The sequence below is a fragment of the Suricata suricatta genome, chromosome 8, assembly GCF_006229205.1.
Source record: "Suricata suricatta isolate VVHF042 chromosome 8, meerkat_22Aug2017_6uvM2_HiC, whole genome shotgun sequence".
Classification (NCBI taxonomy): domain Eukaryota; kingdom Metazoa; phylum Chordata; class Mammalia; order Carnivora; family Herpestidae; genus Suricata; species Suricata suricatta.
The window spans coordinates 61,458,914-61,481,962 of NC_043707.1; the positions used below are offsets into that span (position 1 = coordinate 61,458,914).

The 23,049-nt window shown below is 33.2% G+C and overlaps 1 protein-coding gene across 1 annotated transcript in view; it reads left to right on the top strand.

Moving 5' to 3' along the window:
- DPYD (dihydropyrimidine dehydrogenase) overlaps nt 1-23,049 on the top strand; it is an 806,753-nt gene that overhangs the window by 180,830 nt on the left and 602,874 nt on the right. Inside the window, exon 4 of the mRNA XM_029948659.1 lies at nt 888-975. Coding sequence (XP_029804519.1) covers nt 888-975 — 88 coding nt within the window. The remainder of the gene's footprint in view (nt 1-887; nt 976-23,049) is intronic.

The window sequence follows — 23,049 nt, forward strand, 5'->3', positions numbered from 1 at the left end:
CTAAAGTTTGAACACGTCTCTGATCAGTACTCCAGGAAGCAGATTCTGAGATGGGATTAGTATGCAGGAAATTTATTAGAAGATCAAGGTTTGTGTAAGAGTGAGGGAGTCAGGATTGGACAGACAACCATAATAAAGGCTGCAGTGGATCTCTGCAGAATGTTCCCCAAGTCTGGGCAAGGGGATTGGGCTCTAACCTCTTCACTGACCTGTAATTGGAAGCGGACTGCTACTAGAAAAGGGACACGACCTTGGTTGAGCCTGTTCTCTTTGACTGAGGGCACAGCAGCAGGGGAATAAATGCTTCATTCTGGAAGGGGGTGGATCTGGGCTATGCATTGAAGCATGGACTACAAAGCCCAGTTGCCTTGTGAATAGTTTGGAGGTTAAAGAACATCAGAAAATTGGAGGGAGGGAGTGATGATGGGAAGGAAAGAAGGAGGGAGAGCGGATATGTGGGAGACAAAGTGGGAGGGATGAACGGAGGAAGAAAGGACATTACAAGTAGTAAAATGAGAGAGACTTTGCTTTTGTGTGTGTATAATAATTGTGGCCTTCAAGGCATACAAAACTTTTATCATTTAAAGGCTGCATTCTCCGAGCATTGTCAGTTTAGTGAGAGGTCAGAAAAGATTGATTTAGTAAATGAGTGAATGATGTATCTTAAATAAATATGATTCTCTTAATCTCTAGGAGGAACACAGAGAGAAGGAGTTAACCTGAGTGGTGCTATTTTATACATCTCAGAAGGTGTACAAAAAATGAAACCCAGAGACTCTATGTTTACTGCTTAAAAATGGCTTTTTACCTAAAAATAGCACAATACATAGAATATCATCTTTGTTACATTGTAGTTACTTTAATTTGCTTTTTCTTTAATTTCTTAGGTGTCTGAAATGTGCAGATGCCCCCTGTCAGAAGAGCTGTCCAACTAATCTAGATATCAAATCATTCATCACAAGTATTGCAAACAAGGTAAATTCAGATTTAACTCTGCAAATGAAATTAACAGCATTTGATCTTGATATCTATCTACTGTGACCTGTGATGAAAGCATAAAGTTTGTCTTGATAAATTGGGTTAAAATATTAAAAATGTGATTTCTGTAGGCATATGAAATGTAGCACATTTTATTAATTGGCCTCTTCCATGTTTTGATATAATTATTATAAAAATGCACATTCATTGTTTATTGATTTAAAAATTAGTTTATTAGTTGAAATTAATGATTTCTTTCATCCCAGGCACTTTCTGAGTAGATTGACTCTAACTTAAGCTCAGTAAATATTTATAGATGGGAACTATCATTGATTATCAAGACATTTCAAATTTATGAATTATCTCTTTTAAAATGCGTTTTGGGGGGCACCTGGGTGGCTCAGTTGGTTGATCATCTGACTTCAGCTCAGGTTATGGTCTTGCAGTTCTTGGGTTTGAGCCCCACATCGGTCTCTGTGCTGACAACTCAGAGCCTGGAGCCTGCTTTGGATTCTGTGTCTCCATCTCTCTCTGCCCCTCTCTGGCTCATGCCCTCTCTCTCTCTCTCTCTCTCTCTCTCTCTCTCTCTCAAAAATGAATAAACATCCCCAAAAAATGTGTTTTGGTATTAAGCCGGCATCATGAGACACATCAAGAAAATGGACTTTTTCCTAGTTTTAGAATTCAGGTATTTATTTAAGATTTGGAATAATTCATAGACACTAGATAGAGTTATAATCAAAAATCCCTGGCACCAAAAAATAGAAAACAGACTTTTGTGAGCATGAGTAGAACAAAAGGAATTTTACCTTTTTTTTTTAAACCAATGTAAGGGGCGCCTGGGTGGCTCAGTCGGTTGAGCCTCCGGCTTCGGCTCAGGTCAGATCTCACGTTCATGGGTTCAAGTCTCACGTCAGGCTCTGTGCTGACAGCTAGCTCAGAGCCTGGAGCCTGCTTCCGGTTCCGTGTCTCCTTCTCTCTCTGCCCCTCCCCCTCTCATGTTCTGTTTCTCTCTGTATCAAAAATAAATAAAACATTAAAAAAATTTAAAAAAAATAATGTAAGACTTAGCCCAGTTTTTCATTCACTAAGTGAATTTTGATTGATTAAATGATTAATTAATAGTATCTTCTTTGTAAAAGGAGTATTGTAAGCTCTTAGCCAAGTGTCTGATGCTTTAGCAAATTAGCAAAAGCTGAAGGAATTCTTCCTATAAGGATGTAGAGAATCCTTCTTTTCACAAGGTTTGACATTTATGTTCTAAAATGCTGTAAAAATACAATAAGTCCTCCTTCAACAACCAGGTACCTTTTTTTATAAAGATCATTTCTCAACGTCAATTTTTTAAAAAATATATTTCAAGAGAAAAATGGTACATTTATATGGTTTTAGAATTTCAAAAGAAAGATTAATACTTAGGTATACAGTATGATATTAACCTATATGGTCATATTTATTAAGATTTTAAGGCTAGGTTAAATTTTAGATTGACCATTTATTGTGTACCCAGGAGAAATTGCTTATTTATGAAAGAAAGACAGCATCTGACCTACAAGTTTATGATGTAAACAAAATAATGGTTGCATGTGGAAATCTCTAACATTATTATTATTTAGCAAATAATTTGTAATTATTTAACAAATATTTTGTTGATGTGGAATTATCAATAATTTCATTCATTCAATATGGCAAAGGATTACTATTTTCATAGCTATTATTATTTATTGAGTAGCTGCTATGTACCAAACACAATGATAGGTATTGGGATCCTGCTATGGCCCAGGCTTTTAGAAGTTCATAACTTATAAGCAAATGCAGGTACATAAAAAATTTCAAAAAAACCTCTCTAACTATAATTGAATGTGGTTAGTGCTGCAACCCATGCAATCTAGAAAAGGGTATTCAGCATGCACAAGAGCAGGAATGGGTAGATGTGGCAAGTTTAGGCAGATGTAATAAATTCAGTGTGGCTAAAAAAGAGTGATGGGAAAGAGTCAAGGCAATTATATTGGGATTCAGTTGTGAAAATATATTAATTATATGCCCAATACTTGAGACTTTCTTTTAATGTTTTATTTATGTATTTATTTTTGAGAGTGAGACAGCACGAGCAGGGGAGGGTCAGAGAGAGAGGGAGACACAGAATCTGAAGACAGGCTCCAGGCTCTGAGCTAGCTGTCAGCACAGAGCCTGATGCAGGGCTCGAACCCACAAACAGGAGATCATGACCTGAGCTGAAGCTGGATGCTCAAACGACTGAGCTGCCCAGGTGCCCCCCAATATATGAGACTTACTCCTAGACATGGAGGAGGTCATCAATGCTTTGTATTTGTTATGTAATTAAGAAGATTAATTCTAGGAAGTGATCTAATTTATTAATTTCATGGTGTACCACACATCTAATATCACAAGACCTTTGTCTTATATGTGAAAATAAATAATTTATGTGAAACTTATATATGAACCTTATTTGTTTAATAAGGTTCACAGAAAAGGAGTGAAACAAAATGTCCAGAGTTTGAAGTCCAAAGTGTTTTGGCTAAAATTATTTCCAAGGTAGCAGGCTTGACTTTAAGTATGAGGAGATACTACAATTAATGTCCATGCTGGATAAATATTCCCTACATATTCCAAAATTCATTAGTGATATTGTGGTTCACATTAGGGTATACTCCATTCATTCAAGGTCGATACAAATTTATAGGGAAAAAATAGACAAATGGAATAATGGTGTTCTTTGTGAAGTTTATAAAATGTCTAGACAAGATCAGACATCTCTCTATTTCAGAAAAACTTTGCATTTCATTAATTTGTATTCTTTACTGCCTAATGAGGTGTTATACTTAACTATTAATTTAAACATATATCATATGAAGAGGAGATATTTGGAGACATTTAATTGAAAATGTGATTTTTCTATAGACATTTAGGGAACTCTGTCGTTAAGTAGTGTTTTGTGGAAGAATCATTGTAGTAATCATAAAAGGTCAGAGATTCTTGTTCTTTAAAGCCTTCAGCTTTTTAGATATTTACCAGCTGTGTACAATGTAGGCTCTCCCACACCGCTCTGCCAGCGGACCTCAACTCAGGAGGGGGGTTCTTTCCAGGTTGAGAGGGTAATTGAATTGCCAGACTCAATGAGCCTTGTGCCTCTTTGAGAAAAGGATGTCACTTGTACTGTATTGTGTTAGATTTCTGTGATTCAGTGGAGTTTAGTCCAATACTTCCATTCTTTATTTTCTTACAAACTGGATTACAGCTCTAGTTTTCAAAGGTACAGTCAATTCCATTGTACCTCCTCAGTCAGTTTTTCTCTGTTTCATTCATGCAGGCTGTTGTTTGCAATTGTATCTCTCAATCGGAAGTACACATTTCAGAGTCATCAAACTGTGAATACTCGGTTATAGTTCTTGATAGCTTCCCTTTAGAAAAAAAACAGTACTTTATATCAGAATGCATGAGGTCAATCTATAAATGTAGTGAAAAAGAATGACTGTTTTTAAAATGTTCCTCTCTTTCATGATGCTTTATTTTAAACAATAGAGACTTTTTCTTTTCAAAATTTTCATAAAAATTATAAAGCATTGATTTTCCCCACTATTTTGCATATTATTTAGAGTATATGTGTCCAGATTTGTGTGACTTTTAAGCCAAGATAAAAATTTTAATGACATATATTAGAGAAAAGTTGACGAAATGAATCAGTGTAAAATAAAAAGCTCTTCTTTATCATAGAGTCCTACTGAAAGTAACTAGAAGTCAGAGGAGCAACAAATTTTAACCAGCAGAATTCATTTGATAAGCTACTGACAATATTTTTATTTGAAAGAAGGTGTCTTGATATATGTATGTGTGTGTGTATACACACACACACACACACACACACACACACACACACACACTCACATATATACCTGATACAAGTGTAAAAAACAGAAGTGAAGTCCGTAGATATACTTCATCCTCCTTTTGTGTTTGGTTTTCAGTTGCAGTGGCTCAGTGGCTTAATCCTTTATCAAGTAAAATGTTGATCACTTTCAGAATAATCTTCTAAAAGCATAGCTCTAAATATATTACTGTCTTGTTCAAGAAAATATCAGTGGCTTCCCAGGACCTAGACACTAATGTCCAAATACATAACTTATAATAAGACTGTTAGGCTTCCTCCCACTGTCATGACAGAAATAAAGAGATGAAAAAAACATTAGGTAGTCCATAACTTATTATGCAATAGTGTTTGAAAATGTGAATATGTTAGATATATGGAACGAAAAGGTAGGGATGAGGTTTCCTTCGGAACACAGGCTGGTTCCCTCACTTGTTTTGCCAGATGATAACCAGGAGCACCACTGTTCATCCTAAGAGGGCTGTCAGAGGCTTACCTACCTGCTGCTGTGAAATGTGCTCAAGACAACACAGCTTTTAAAAACTCCATTATGCTCTACAGAGTAAACAAGCCATTTGCAGAGTTGAATATGCCATATGGTTTAAATAAATAGTTCTGAATCCGTATGTCCATTTCCTTTACCATTAAAATGCCAATATTTGAGTAAAACGAAAAATGTATTTTCTAGGACCTGGTGTATTCAAATGTTTACAACTACTTTATGGCATGGATCTGTATCCTTTAGGGACTAATCTGAGTGGGTCTTTCGGCACACAGTAAAGTACTGCACTTCCACTACACTTGTCCCTAAGTCATAAAATACAGTTTTCTGTATATGAATTTTATCCTTTTAAAACTCAAAGAGATAGTATTGTTAATGCTTTATTAGTCAACATGTGATTAGCTTTATTCATATTTTTCCTAATTTTCTTCTTTTTCCTATCTTTTTATTTTCCATATTGAAATTTCCATGGGAAGGTGGTTTACTTTTGCTTGTACTGAAGCTATTGGAAAATTAACAGAAACTTAATTATCGCTCATTTGATGTTCTATGTCTATTGAGCGGGGCTGCTTTAAGGATTTTTTTTATCTTCATTGTTCAATTAAACTGTGATTTATCTAAGTTGGGTTTCTTTTTCTTTATCCCTCTTGGTTTTCAATGGAGTTCTTGAATCTGTGCATTGATGATTTTCTTCATTTGGGGGATTCTCTCATTGCCTATCATTTCCTTACAGAACTCTTATTAGATACCTTTTTACTTTAAACCTTTTTATTTTATTCTCCATGATGGTTAACTTATCCTCTTTATTTTGAATTTTTTTAAAAACTCTGCTAGCTTTTAAATCATTTTCTAAGCCTGTCATTTCTTTAAATATATAAAATCACTCATGTTTCATATTCCTGAAGTTCCACTAAAGTTTCTATCAGTCTGATTATACTGTTTGTAGTGTCTACTGGTTCCACTCATTGTGCTTTATTTCATCATATGTTTGTTTATTTTTTACTTTGCTGATTTTTTTGAAAGCTTTATCTTTGGAATTCTGTTAGGACTGCAATGACTGCATTTTCTTTACAAGGGATTTATATTTGCTATGTTCTTAAAGGACCTGAAATGGGCTTCAATGTTCACCTGGTTTAGCAAATGTCTTTAAGATGATTCCACTTATTTTTCTATCTTATTGCCTTGTCATTTTCAGTTCTTGGACATGACAGATCATGAATATATTCATGATCATTTTAAAAAATATTTTACCTATAATTCTAACTTTTTAAATCTAGTCTTAGATAACTATTTATCCATATATATGGAAAAGTATAGTAATTAAAGATCTAATGGGTAGTCTAGATTGATTAAAACAGATTTTTATTAACAAATACTTAAATAGTAATTGGGAAACAATAGGAAGAAAGAAAAATAAGACAAAAAGATTTGCCACATCAGATCTTAAAACTTACTATATGTCTTCTATAATCAATGTGTAGTGTTGGTATAGGAATAGATTTCTGGAGCAGATGAAGGTCTGTAATGAGAACCAAGTAAATATGAGAACATAATATGTAATGAAGAGTGCCTTTCAATTCAGTGGAAAATGATGGGTTCTTTGAAAAATGATTCAGGTATAATTTTGAATTTACTCTTTTTTAATCCATATAACATAAACTTTAAATGGACTAACTTTAAATATTAAAAATTAAAAAAAATAATTTGGAAGCTATAAATTATGTGAGAACAAATTTTACTACAAACATTTTAAAAGAAAAATTAACCAAATGAGATCAAGTGAGTTTTCTTTTTCAGTATCATGTGTTAACTTCTCTGTTATCAAAAAGTTCCTTGGTATTTAAATGAGAATAATAGCCTAACCCAGTATACACATGGGGAAAAGGTCATGAACGTTACAAAGAGGTAGTGCAAATGATTAATAACCATACTAGAGATGTTTGAGTTCTATCTTAGTAAGAAATATAAAAATCAAAGGATGAGACAACACTTTCTCTCGTCAGATTATTGAAGTTGGCTCTGTCACTTGAATGACTTTTTTTTCTTCTAATTGTTATTCATTTTTGAGAGACAGAGACAGAGCACAAGACGGGGAGGGGGAAAGAGAGAGGTAGACAAAATCTGAAGCAGACGCTAGGCTCTGAACTATTAGCACAGAGACCGACACAGGGCTTGAACCCATTAACTATGAGATCATAACCTAAGCCAAAGTCAGACAATCAATTGAGCTCCCCAGCCACCCCAAGTGACTAGCTCTTAATTTTAGCTTCCATGGTCATGCGATCCCAGGGTCATGCAATCAAACCCTGCATTGGGCTCTATGCTGAGTGGAGCCTTCTTGGGATTCTCTCTCTCCTTCTGTACCTTTTCCCTCCTTGCATCATATGTGCTCTCACTCTCTCACTCTCTCTCAAATTAAATAAAAAAGTTTAATAGCTTCCTATGCTATTCAGCTTGAAGGAAACAAGAAGCCAAATGGAATTTTAATCTAATTTTAAGACAAATACAAATGGAATTTTAATCTACCTTGCTATGTCATTATATAGAAAAGAAATTTGAAACCCAGCAAGGCTAAGTGATTTATCCCAGATCCCCTGACTACTTGATAGAATAACTGAATTTTCTTTATTTTTCCCCCAGTGTGTTTTTGTCTGCATCACACTACACTATCTATATAAAGTACACATATTGAGTCATTATTACAATATAAAGTATATTTGCAAATGACATATCTGATAAAGGGGTAGTATACAAAATCTGTAAAGAACATACCAAACTCAATACCCCAAAACCCAATAATCCAGTTAAGAAATGGGCAGGAAACATGAATAAACATTTTTCCAAAGAAGACATACAGATGGCTAACAGACACACGGAAAAGTGCTTAGTATCAGGGAAATACAAATCAAAACCCACAATGAAATCTACCTCACACCTGTCAGAATGGCTAAAATTAACAACACAGGACAACAGATGTTGGTGAGAATGCAGAGAAAGGGGAACCATCTTACACTGTTGGTAAGAATGCAAACTGGTACAGCCACTCTGGATAAAAGTATTGGAAGTTTCTCAAAAAGTTAAAAATAGAACTACGCTATGACCCAGCAATTGTTCTACTAGGTATTTACCCAAAAGATACAAAAGAAGTAATTCAAATGGATATATGCACTGTGATGTTAATACAGCATTATAAACAATAGCCAAATTATGGAAAGAGCCAAAATGTCCATTGACTGATGAATGGAGAAAGAAGGTGTGATTTACATATACAGTGGAATATTATTCAGCCGTAAAAAGAATGAAATTATGTGTTTTGCAACAGTGTGGATGGACCTAGAGTGTATTATACGAAGATAAATAGATCAGTCAAAGACAAATACCATGTCATTTCACTCATATGTGGAATTTAATAAATGAAACAGATGAACATAGGGAAAAGAAAAGAGGCAAACCATAAACCAGACTCTTAACTATAGACAACAAACTGAGGGTTGCTGGAAGGGAGGTGGGTGGGGCTGGGCTAAGTGGGTGATGGGTATTAAGGGGGGTACTTGTGAGTACTGGGTATTATATGTAGTGATGAAGCACTAAATTCTACTCCTGAAACTAATATTACACTATATGTTAACTAACTGGAATTTAAGTAAAAATTGAAACAAACAAAAAAATGAATAAAATCAAAATTAAAAATAAAGTATATGAAGTATAAATGTAAAATATAGGATATAAAATATAGAGGATATTATATCTATATATACATATAAGCAACATATTTCTATCATGATAGTTTAATAAGTGCTTTTAACATTTCAAATTGTGTGTAAAATATGTAACACAGTAGTCTTCATCTTAAGGAAATTTAGTTTTAGTTTTCGGAAAATTGGCAAATTGAAAAATGTAGCTAAATTATTATAATCAAAACTAGCTTGAATTTTGAAAGTAGTAGTGGGTTTAAATTAATAGACTTGGGGTAGAGACTTTTCTGGTAAATTTATGTGTAACGACTGTACAATTGCTTTTGTGAGCCACGATATAATAATCCAGCATGGTAAACAATGCATTATCTGTCAATTAAGAAATCTCATTCTGGGTGCCTGGGTGGCTCAGTCGGGTTAAACGTCCGACTTCGCTCAGGTCATGAGCCTGCTTCGGATTTTGTACCTCCCTTTCTCTCTGACCCTCCCCTGTTTGCGCTGTCTCTCTCTGTCTCTCAAAAATAAATAAAAACATTTAAAAATTAAAAAAAAAAAATCTCATTCTTGTCAATGAAGAGCAAACCCTAACAAAATAATTTGACTCATTTTGTTTGAAGAAAAGAAGATACTGTTAAATTATAGTCTGTTGCTAATACTGTAAAAAATGAAATTTTGTCCTTGTAAGTTATTAAACATATAATATTCTACAACAATCACTGAATCTGTTGATTTAAATCTTGTTTTGGATAAGATTACTTAGAGTGAGATAATTTGAGCTTTCTTTCACCTACAATTTATAATTTTCCTATTGCATATATTTGTTGTTCAGAATATATAGGCACACTTCCTTTTATGGCACTTTGCTTTATTGTGCTTCACAGATATTGTATTCTTTTACAAATTGAAATTTTGTGAGAACACTGCATTGAACACCTCTGTTGGCACCATTTTCCAACAGCATTTGTTCACTTCATGTCTCTGTCATATTTTGTAATTCTCACAATATTTTAAACCTTTTTATTATTATTTTTTGGTAATCTGTGGTCAGTTATCACTGGAATAATGGATAATGGTTAACATTTATTATTAATGAAGTTTTTTTTTACATTAAGATATGTGCATTGTTGTTTTAGACATAATACTTTTGCACTTAATAAACTATGGTATATAGTGTAGGCATAACCTTTATATGCACTGGGAAACCAGAAAATTCATATGATTCACTTTATTGTGAGGTGTTTGCTTTCTTACAGTAGTTTGGAACAGAACCTGCAATATCTCTGAAGTATACTTGTAAATGTATTTAAACTTTGCTAGCAATTTAATTGACTTGAATCTTTTTTTTGTTTTCTAATATAACAACTTATTTTTTAAAACAAAGAAAGAAAGAACAAACCTCCCCCCCCAGATTTTCTCTGTGTTGCCAAATATTAGTAACCATTATATTTTAAATTGAGATGGAGTAATTCTCAATTATATTTTTGAGCAGTCAGTAACATGTATGATGTAACTTTGTTGATAGTATAACATCTTTAGAAGAGGAAGATCTATGAAGTGAAATAATACAACCAGATACTAAATTTCTACCTCAAACTCCTAGACATCCAATGCCCTTTTAGTATACAATGTGTGTATATTTTTAACCTGTCCAAGTTAAAGGAATCATATTTAAGCTATAATTCTGGTTACCTTTGAAAATATCTACAGTCTAGTTGGGTTGAAAGGAAAATTAATCTCAGTGAGGTGTTATAATATAAAATTAGAGAAAAATATTTTATGTTGTATAGTACTCCCCTACCCCTTATCATCAGCTTCACTTTCCATGGTTTCAGTTATCCACGGTCAACTGCTGTTGGGAAGCCTATGTTCCTTCTGATAAACCATCAGAGAGTCAATAGTAGCCTAATGCTACATCAAATGCCTGTGTTATTCACTTCATCTCAACATGTAGACATCTTGTCATCTCATATTATCACAAGAAGAGTGAGTGTAGTACAATAAAATATTTTGAGAGAGATCACATTCACATAACTTTTTTGAAGCATACTGCTATAATTGTTCTATTTTATTATTAGTTATTATTAACCTCTTACTATGCCTAATTTATAAATTAAACTTTATTTTAAATATGTGTGTATGGGGAAAAACAAATCATATATAGAGTTCATGGCTATCCATGATTTCAGGAATCCACTGCAGGTCTTAGAATATGTCCTCCACAGATTATAGGGGAGTACTATAGATATATGGGATATTTTATCAATATTAATTTTATTTCACCTTTAGTAATTTCTCATATTAAAACATTTTCATTTGTTTGCAAGTTAAATGAGCTATATAAATGATATGTGTAGATTTCTACTTTTGCCTTTTTTAAGTTTTAATGATCATCAACTCTTAACATATATTTTTCTATATTTGATTTGGATCTAGAAAGGAATCCTATCTTCTTGAAGAAATTATATCTCAATTACGTTATATTATTATGCACAAACTCTATCATGCAACTAAGTAAAATAATCTTGCATCCTATTATTTTCATATTTCTTAATAACCTACTTGGAATGAAAAGAAAATACCTATATAAATTTCTTACAATATCTATTGCACATTCTATTATATTTTCTCTGGATACAGTGGGTTTTAAATTTCTATAGGAGATATTTGCATTATGTACTTTAAATGCTTTAAATTGGGAATCCTCAAATGGCAAAGCACTTTGTTTAAAATTTTGTAGAAATGTTTTTTATATTAAAATATATATGATAATCACTTGAATTTCTAGTCGTATATTCCACTACCTGCTTATCAACAAGGAATATATAGATTATGGATCATCTTAGACCTCAAGAAAATTTTTGGAAAAATAATGAAAGACACATGTCATAAAAAATATAACTACTGTAAATGTATATTAACAAATGCAATGACCAAAAAAGTATAGAGCAAAGACCATTGTGGCCTTGTGCTTCTAGTTGGAACATGGCTTAAATATTAGTAAAGGTTTATAAAGGAATTATCATTTGTACAATGATACAAAGTATGAAAAGGATAGATTTTTGGTATAGATGAAAAGTTTTATTTAAATCAGTGGAAACAATCTAGAGGCAACACTACTGATTCTTTATGCATATCTAGTGGTCACCAAGAGTGTCATGTAGTAGATGTCCAAAAAATACTTGATGATTCATAAATGCAATACTTCTGCACATATACACTAAATTTTTTTAACTAGCTCATGGAGAAAGTTAATAGCTTTTCAAATCACCTAAAAGTGGATATGGTCCAGATAATAGGAGAAGTTGAAGTGATATTTTTACATTTTTGTGAGGTATATAACGAATCCTCCCTTTACATGGATTCATGCCATTTCTTCTTATGGATTAATATATTGATGATAGTTTTTCTTTGTATAGTTTTTACTTCCTTCTTTCTGCCTTTCTTATTCTATTTCCTAGCATGAGTTTTCTTTAATAAACTTTAAAATCTTAAACTCTTAGAATTAACATTTTAAGAAAAACCTTTTTAGCTAGATCTATGTTACATAATGCATTAGGCATGCTATCTGTGTCGAATTAAGAAAAATACTTAGTGTAAATATGACTAATTAAGAAGGAATTACGATCTGCATTTTTCAAGTGATGAAACTGAGGTTAAGAGATACTCTATTTCCCCCCTGGTATGATATAAGCAGGATTTAAATCCTGAAGTACATGACTCCAAAACCTTCATGTGCACCTGTGTGCACATTCACATGTATTTCCTAGGTTAGCATCTCAAGGTCAGATAAAAAATTATTTTCTACAAGAATAATTCTTTCCTTACACATTCAGTTTACATAAGATGAAAGTTAATTCTTAGTTCTAAACTCTAATCATATTGTGCGAAGCCTTTCTATAATTTAGTATGTCTGAGATGTGAAGGGAGGGTTTTCAGAGTAAAACGAGCCAAACCTATTCTGTCTGCATTTGTCTCAAAAAGAGGGTGAATGCTGTGAAGACAGGAGTTTTTGTGTGTCCTGTTAATGATACATTCCTACTCTCGTTTGCCAAATGTATGAAGACCTATGGGTTTTTTACTAAGAGATGGTGACAGCTTGCCAGTGTTCCCTGTGCCTATACTTTCTGTATGTGCTATTAGGGACATTTGTATTAAATTAATGTACATTAGCAAACTTACTATTAGACAGCTCAGTCTAGACATATAAGTAATGTTAACTCACCCTTCTCACACATGCAAACTTACTGAAGTTTCCCAAGTAGTTTTTAAATACAACAGATTGGAGTTTATCTTGGAAGGGTGCTTCCATCTGTGAAAACTCTCATTGGAAAAAGCAAGAACACTTTAAAATAAATCCACCAGCTGTTTTGATAATGTTGTGATGATATAAAGGGCCAAATATGATAGGACTATTGGTTAAATTTGTTACAACATATGAGATGATTGCTGGCTTGTGAGTTTCTCATGTTTCCTGATAATGACTTTAAAACCATTAAATTGTAGAAAGATGACACTAATGCAATTTCAAGCTATAACTTTAAAATAAAAAGCAAAGAATAAAACTTAAGTTGTCTTAAAATTAACCCACATGAAAATAGCACATATTGTATCTTTGAACAAGCTTTAAAAACTCCAGTGAGTAGTAGAAAATTCAACACCTGCGAAATATGAGTAAGTTAATGGACTAGAGAACATTCAATGCCTATTCTTTTGTGTTGATATAGAAACAGTAAACATGTCAAACATCATTTGTGTTTTAGACTTTTGCTTAAAGAAGGAGTAAAAGTCCTCATGCTTTATACAGAAAACAAATCTGTGCACAAAAGATCAGATATTTAATATTTATCCCTTCTAACATAACCCCGTATATTTTTCTTCTCACAATGGAAGACTAAAATGCTTGTGAATGGCTGAACATGAAGAAACCAGTTGAAGTGATTGTGTATTTTCTAGAAGGAGACTGCTTGTGTATCTTTAAAGTGCCCTTCTAAATTTAAATTTTAGAGCCTATGCTTTTAGAAAGGTTTAAGAACTCACAGAATAGGAGTCAAACCTCTAGTTTAGAAAGAGAACTGAAGAAATCTTCCCACTTACTATGAGAGAAAAAAATTGATATTGATCTCGAGTTCTTGATGGGAAAAATTGAGGAGGTGTTCCCTTTCTAACAGTTTGCTGAATGTCTTTGACTCAGAGTACCCAGCTTCCTACACAGTAGAGTCCTCTACCGTTTCTTCAGAGTTATTTGTGAGAGGTAGAATACAAAGGTGACTTCTGAATCATTGCTTGATGTTGGCTTGCCTGTTTTCAAAACATGTTTGTGTATTCAGTGATACATGCTAGTGCATTTGGTTTTTTTTTTAGGCATTATGTTTTCTTCTTTACTTTCCCTATTTTTCCACTGCCTTTCTGAAAGTTTTTACAGCATCTACACAATATCTTCCCAATTATTTCTTTAATACCAGCACCCTTCTATTAAAAAAGCTTCAATGAAATACTAAACCTTTAGATTAGACATCAAAATTTTCCATAATTTGGTCCAAACACATTCAAAATATATCTTCTAGTCATCATTTTGCATATGAGTCAATGAACAACAGCCAGTTGTCCAAACCATTATGCCAAGACAATTCTGAACTTTTAAAATTATTCACTCATGTCAGTCCAGCATAACTTGTATGCCACTCCCACTCATCTCTTAGTCCTGTCACTTCAGAATCACTTTGCCACCAGCTTAAAGCAGGTTGTAAACCTCATCCTGAAATGATTCTTCACTCTGCTCCAAAACATCTTGATGTCATGGAGCATATATTTACCTTTTCTTCCCTTCCCTTTTCTTTTTTCAAATCCCATTGTACTGATTACTTAAGAAATATTCAGTAATTCCTAGCATTAGTCTCCTAGAGTTTTATTTTGGTGTAAGAGCTATACTTGGAATTATGATATTGTTGAAGAAATACTACACAATTTTATTGTCAGTGATATGCTGTGATAGATCAAGCCTCATACTTTGACAACTATAGCAAATCATGACCAATAAGTGTAATTTAAAAAAATTAATGTTTATTTTATTTTTGAGAGACAGAGAAGGGGTGGGGCAGGGGCAGGGAGAAGGACACACAGAATCTGAAGCAGGCTTCAGGCTCTGAACTGTCAGCACAGAGCCCAATGTGGGGCTCGAACTCACAAACCATGAGATCATGACCTGAGCTAAAGTCGGATGCTTAACCGACTGAGCCACCCAGGAGTCCCCATAAGTGTAATTTTAAGTGTTTTGTTTATTGTGTTTTTCAAACATATCTTTTTTTCTTCTTGGATCATCATTTTACATGCAGTCTTAAAATGAAATATGAGGATCATAAGATAATCAGTATTGTTGTAGAGGATCTTTAGTCATTTAATTAGGTTCTGTTCTTTCTGTGTCCTCCCCTCCAACATCCTTAAAATTTTTTTTAATATTTTATTTATTTTTGAGAGAGTCAGAGACAGTGTGAGCAGGGGAGGGTCAAAGAGAGAGGGAGACATGGAATTAGAAGACAGTCTCCAGGCTCTGAGCTGTCAGCACAGAGCCTGATGCAGGGCCCGAAACCACGAACCATGAGATTCTGACCTGGGCCAGAGTTGGACGCTTAACCGCCTGAGCCACCCCATCCCCTCCAATATCCTTAAAAGTAATCTACAATGGACATTTTTTCTTGTGATAGTGTTTTTATATTACTAGGATACTTCTAATTATGCAATAGGATTTTTTAGACAGTCATAAAGAGCTTATCAAACTCAACACCCAAAAAATGAATAATCCAATTAAAAAATGGGCAGAAGACATGAATAGACATTTTTCCAAAGACATACAGATGGCTAACTGACACATGAAAAGATTCTCAACATCATTCATCATCAGGAAAATATAAATCAAATGTACAATGACATACCACCTCACACCTGTCAGAATGGCTAAAATTAACAACACAAGAAACAGCATTGGCAAGGATGTGGAGAAAAAGGAACCCTCTTACACTGTTGTTGAGAATGCAAAGTGGTGCAGCTACTCCGAAAAACAGTATGGAGGTTCCTCAGAAAAGGTAAAAGAACCACCCTATCACCCAGCTATTGCACTACAAGGTTATTACCCAAAGGATACAAAAGTAGTAATTCAAAAGGATACATGCACACTGATGCTTATAAGCAGCATTATCAACAATAGCCAAATTATGGAAAGAGCCCAAATGTCCATTGACTAATGAATGGAGAAAGAAGGTGTGGTTTATTTAGGCAGTAGAATATTATGCAGCCATAAAAAGGATGAAACTTGCCATTTGCATAATGTGGACGGAGCTAGAGTGTATTATGCTAAATGAAACAAGTCAGTCAGAGAAAGACAAATACTGTATCATTTCACTCATATGTGAATTTCAAGAGCCAAACATATGAACATGGGAGAACAGAAAAAGATTATTAAACCAAGAAATAGATTCTTAACTATAGAGACCAAACTGATGGTTACTGGAGGGATGAGAGTTGGGGGGATGGGTTACATAGGTGGTGGATATTAAGAAGGACACTTGTGATGGACACAGGGTATTGTACATAGGTGATGAATCCCTAAATTCCATACCTGAAACTAATATTACTGCATGTTAACTAACTAGAATTTAAATAAAAACTTAGGGGGAATAATAAATAAATAAAAACAACTTATACAAATGAACACCAAAAAATACAATTAATACAATTAAAAAATGGGCCAAAATGATGAACAGACATTTTTCCAAAGAACACATATGGATGGTGAACAGACAAATGAAAAGATGCTCAACATCACTTTTCGTCAAGGAAATACAAATTAACACTACAATGAGATATAACCCCACACCTGTCAGAATGACTAAATCAGAAACTCAAACAAGTGTTGATGAGGATGTGGAGAAAAAGGAACCCTTGTGCACTGTTGATGGGAATGCAAACTTGTGGAGCCACTGTGGAAGTATGGAGTATGGAGGTTCCTTGGAAATTTAAAAACAGAACTATTGTTTGATCCATGGGGTGTCTCAGTTGATCAGTTGGTTAAGCATCCAATTTTGGCTCAGGCCATGGTATCATGGTTCGTGAGTTCTAGCCCTGCATTGAGCTCTGTGCTGACAGCTCAGAACCTGGAGCCTACTTCAGATTCTGTGTCTCCCTTTCTTTCTGCTCTTCCGCTTGTGCTCTGTCTCTTTCAAATATAAATAAACATTAAAAAATATTTTAGAAAGCTATAATTTGAGTCAGTAATCACAGTATTGGGTATTTACCCAAAGAATACTAAAACAGTAATTCAAAGAGATATATGTACCCCTGTAGTTATTGCAGCATTATTTACAACAGCCAGATTATGGAAGCAGCCCAGTTGTCTATCAACAGATGAATATTTGTTACACACACACACACACACACACACACACACACACACACACACGGGAATATTATTCAACCATAAAAAATAATGAAATCTTGCCACTTGGAATGGATGGATCTAGAGAGAACAATGCTAAGTGAAATAAGCCAATTAGAGAAAGACAACTGCTATATGATTACACTTGTATGTGTAATTTAAGAAAGTGAACAAGTGAACAAAGAAAAAAAGACAGAAAAAACAAAAATAGAGTTTAACTATAGAGAACAAACAAATGGCTATCAGAGGGGAAGTGGGGAAGCTTCGGCGAAATAAGTGAAGAGGATCAAGAGTACTCTTATCTTGATGTGCACTGAGTAACATCTGAAATTGCTGAATCACTAAATTGTATACCTGAAACTAATATAACATTGTTGACTATACTGGAAATAAAATTAAAAATAACAAATCTCAGGGGTGCCTGGCTGGGTCAATCAGAGGAGTATATGACTCTTGATCTCAGGGTCATGAGTTTGAGCCCTGCATTGGATATAGAGATTACTTAAAAGAATAAAGTTTAAAAAAAGTTCAGACTTCTTAACTTTTATATTTGTGTGCAGTAGAAATGCATATTTTTCCTCTTCAGTATAAAAGATAATTACAAGAGTTATGTTTTATTGCTTTCCAGGATATTGCCTAGTTTTGTATCTTATCTAGCAATTGTATTGAAGTATTTCTCTTTAAAATCCCCTACATAATTTTTAGTCATGTAAGTGTACTTTTAAAAATATAACACCTTATTGAGATAAAATTAATATCTCATACAATTTGCCAGTGTACTATTATTCAGTGAAGGTGAGTATATGTTCAGAAAAGTAACTATACTTCAGTTAAAGTAAGCATATTTTTATAATCCCAAACATGCCAGCAGAAATTTGCCAGTTTTTCTCAGATCCCCAGCTGTAGGCAACTACCAATCTGCCTTCTGTTTCTTTAGTTTTACCTATTCTTGACATTTCCAATAAATGAAAACATAATTTGTGATTTTTAGTAAATGGCTTCTTTCACATGGCATAATGTTTTTAAGGTTCAGCTCTATTTTAGAAAATATCTTTACTTCATTTCTTTTTATTTCTAAATAATATCTGGTTATATGGATATATCACATTTTTTAGCCCTTCGTTAGTCATGGTCATTTAGGTTGCTTCCACATTTTATGTATTAGGGATAACACTATTTTGAACATTAATGTATGAAATTTTATATGGACAAATGTAAATTTTCTTGGGTGTACACCAAAGGGTAGAATTGCTGAATCATATGGCAACTCTATTTTTAATCTTGCGAGGAACTGCCAAACTATTTTCCAAAGCAGAGACACCATTTTTCAATCTTGTCAACAAGTATGATTGTTGCAATTTCTCTACATCTTTGTCAACATTTTTTACTGTATGTCTTTTTGACTGTAGCCATCCAAGTACATACTAAGTGGTATCTCATTATATTGTCTAGCATTTCTCTTAAAGATAATGATGTATAGCAACACTTCTTGTGCCTGTTGGCCATTTGTATTTTTGGAGAATTTTTTATACTAAACCATTGTTCTTTTTTTTTTAACCATCGTTCATTTTTTAATTGACTGTCTTTGATTAGTGAGTTATAAATGTTCTTTATATATATCAGATAAAAATTTCTTATATATATTAGTTTTTCCTGTTCTGTGGGTTGCCTTTTAACTTTCATGGTGGTGCTCTTTTTAGTATAAAAGTTTTAAATTCTGATGAAATCCAGTTTACTTTTTCTTTTGTGGCTTGTGGTTTTGTTGTCATATCTAAATCAATGGCCTAATCCAAGGTCTTGAGGGTTTATTCCTGTATTATCTTCTAAGACTTATATAGATTCATCTCTAACATTTAGGTCTATAATCTATTGTTAGTTAATTTTTATGTATGGTGACATAGAGATCAACTTCATTTTTTTGCATATTGATATTCAGTTATCACATAACTTGTTGAGGAGAGTATTCTTTCTCTATGGAATTGTCTTGGAACCTTGTCAAAAAACCAGTTGTACATAAATATTAAGGCTCTATCTAAATTGTCAGTTCTGTTGTATTGGTTTGTATGTGTACTATTATGACAGTGCCACACATCTTGATTACCACAGCTCATAATAAGTTTTAAAAATCAGGAAATGTGATCCTTCCAACTTTATTCTTATTTTTTAAGGCTGTTTTGCCTATTCTGGTTCCCTTGGATTTTCATACGAATTTGAGAGTCAGTATGCCAATTTTTGCAAAGAAACCTGCTACAATTTTGACAAGGATTGCACTGAAGCTGTAGACCAATTTGGGGAGTATCATTATTCTCATAATAAGTCTTCTAGTTCATAATCATGGATTATGGGCTGTCTTTCTATTAATTTATGTCTTATTTAGTTTCTTTTATCATTGTTCTATTTTCATAACATATGTACCACACATTTTTGACAAATAAAGTCTAATTTGTATTTTGATTCTTATTAAATATAATTATTTTCTTGATTCCATTTTTTCATTGTTTTATATATGTGTATAGAAATACAATTGAGTATTGTGTATTGGTCTTATGCCCTATAAACTGGTTATAGCCATTATTAGTGCTGTGTTAGTCAGAGTTCTCCTTGGAAACCAAACAAGTATATATATTCTTACTCTTTCCTCTCATCTTTTTTTGTGCTATTCTGGTCCTCACTGGGTTGGCTCATGTCCACTTAGTTGAGTGACAACTAGGGAGGGCAGTCTACTTTATGGAGTTCACCAATTTAAATATCCTAATCTCATATGGAAATACCTTCACATACACACCCCAAAAAATGTTTAACGTGGGCATCCCATAACAAAGTCAGGTTGACAAAAATTAAACATCATGTTGCTAATTTTTAGTGGAATTTAGGATTTTCTGTATCCATGATCACTTCATCTACAAGTGGAAATAGTTTTACTTCTTACTTTCCAATATGAATGCTTTTACTTCTTTTACTTGCCAAATTATTTGATAAAACTTCTAGTACTGTGCTGAATAGAAGCCCATCCTTGTATTGTTCCTAATCCTAGAAAGTTTTCAGGATAAAGAAAATTGTTAGCTATGATTTTAAAATGGATGTCCTTTATTCACCTCTAAAATGAATTAGTGACTTTCTCTTTCTGGCTGTTGTGAGTTTCTATCATGATGGTTATTGGATTTTGTCAAATGTTTTTTCTGCATTTTTTAAGATGATTGTGTGATTTTTTTTCCTTTATTCTATTGATGCAGTGTATTATATTGTTTGGGAGATGATAAACCAACATTGCATTTTTTAGGTAAACTCCATATATATGTATATATATATGTTTATATAAATATATATATATTGGAACCATTTGTGAAGAATTGGTATCAATTTTTAAAAGATTTTATAAATTGAGCCTTTAAGCCTTATCAGCCTCAAACGCTCCTTGAATCACTGTTACTGTCTTAATGATTCCTTGTTTGTTAATGAGTCAAGTAAAATCTTTGATACATGTCCCTTCTGTATGAGTAAGAGTATCCTGTGTTCACTTTCGAAAATTATACTTTGATGGGATAGTATTTTACTGTTGTCTTCTAGCAGTGACGCCAGCAAAGACTTTCACAAAGACAGTGTTAAATATGACCAAATTGGAAGGAGAAACAGACTAATTTCTTGAGTTAAGACAAAAAGACTTTTAACTCATAATAACTTTTCATTGAATTGATGGAAAGGTAACAACTAAAGGAAATATTTTTTTAATCATCTAATAAATTATAAAGCAAAATTAATGAGCTAGCTACATGCCCTTCAATATATACTGAAAACAGTTTTTTGTGTTTTAAATCAAGATACATACTATTTCTGAAAAATAATACTGTAACTAAATTTTATAATCTATTAAGTAACCACCAGTATTCTTTAGTATTAGAGTGTGTCTTGGTTTGTAGGAGTATGTGGTCATATATATGGCTTTGCATCCTGGCTCTGCCACTAAATGCACTATGATCCTTTGGCGCATTATTTACCCTCCCTACCCCAGTTTCCTTATTTATAATTTGAGTTTAATAACACAATCTTATTATGTATTCAGAAGAAAATGTATTGAAGAACAATTCTTATGTGTTAGACATTGCTGTTGGTTGCTAAGAAGACATATTGAATGAGACAAATACTGTTTAACCACCATGAACACTATTAAAACCATGCATTAATATCTATTTATAAATGTTTTGTTTAGTTATGGAATGTCAGTTTGATTCTTTTTATATAGATCACAGTATTCTTGTTATATTTTTACTTGCTTCCTCTATTTTATTTGTCTGTTCTTTGTTTGAATTTTCACCAAGATTATTTTAGTCTTTTTCTGCAAACTCCAATTTCTGTATCAGATGTGTGGGTCTGCTTGACTGATTCATTTTTACACTGATTTCAGGTATTTAATCCTGCCTCATCTTATTCTTAGAAATTTTTGGTTGAGTGCTGGATATCTTATTTAAGATGATTGATGATAAAGATTAAATAAAGACCTGGAAACTTCTGGTACTGTACCAAGAACTCAAGAAATAGTTAAGGTTATTTTTATTGTTTATTATAATCAGTATTCTGTAGTATCTAGGAATTTACATTTATGCTCAAGATTAGACATGGAAGCAATGCATGTGTTTTTAAGGACTTTCAAAAATATTTTGAACAAAGTGAAAGGAGAAATAAATACATTAGCTCAATGCACTTAAGTGCATTCTACCATCTCTTCTTTAAACCATGTTTACAATAGTTTTATATTTACAGAAAAGTTGTGATGATAGTACAGAGAATTCGCATATAGACCTGCCCATTATTTTCTCGATTACTAATATCTAACATTAGGATAGCACATTTATTACAATTCATGAAACATTATTTATGTGTTATTACTAACTAATGTCTATGCTTTCTTCAGATTTCCTTAGTTTTTACCTAGTGCCTTTTTTGGGGGGATCTAGGACCCTGTTTAGATCACATATGACAGTTAGTTGTCATGTTTCCTTAGAGTTATTTTGAGTTTTATATTTTCTTAATATTATCTTTATCTTTGATGGACTTGACAGTTTTGAGGACTACTGGGCAGGCCCAATTCTTAATTTTGAGTAGAGGAAAAAATACTTGTAAGATCTTCAATTATTCATTCTTAGTAAATAATGATATAGTTGTACAATTTATTAACAGTTGGGTTCTAAAAACTCTTGATAAAATGAGAGGGTTCTAACTTATTCTGTAATAGTGAAATATGTAGAAGGGAGTAATGAGAGATGAACATGTCAAGGTCTGGCTCATGAGTGCCTGTGTAATGAGTTTTATCTGCATCTTTGTTTAGTTGTATGTAATTGAAGGATGATGATCAATACAGAGTGTTGTGGGAAGCGGCAAAGATTCAGCCACTTGGCCATTTACTAGGCAGATATGTCACTCCCTGAGGGAAGTTGCAAAAATAGGCAGGGGAGCACCACTCCCTGTCAGGAGAAGCCAGAAGATCAAAGATCAACCGCCTGCAGGCAGGTAGCATCAGCCCCTCAGGCTCTGTGCTAGAACACTTTAGTCTGGTTCCTCTTTT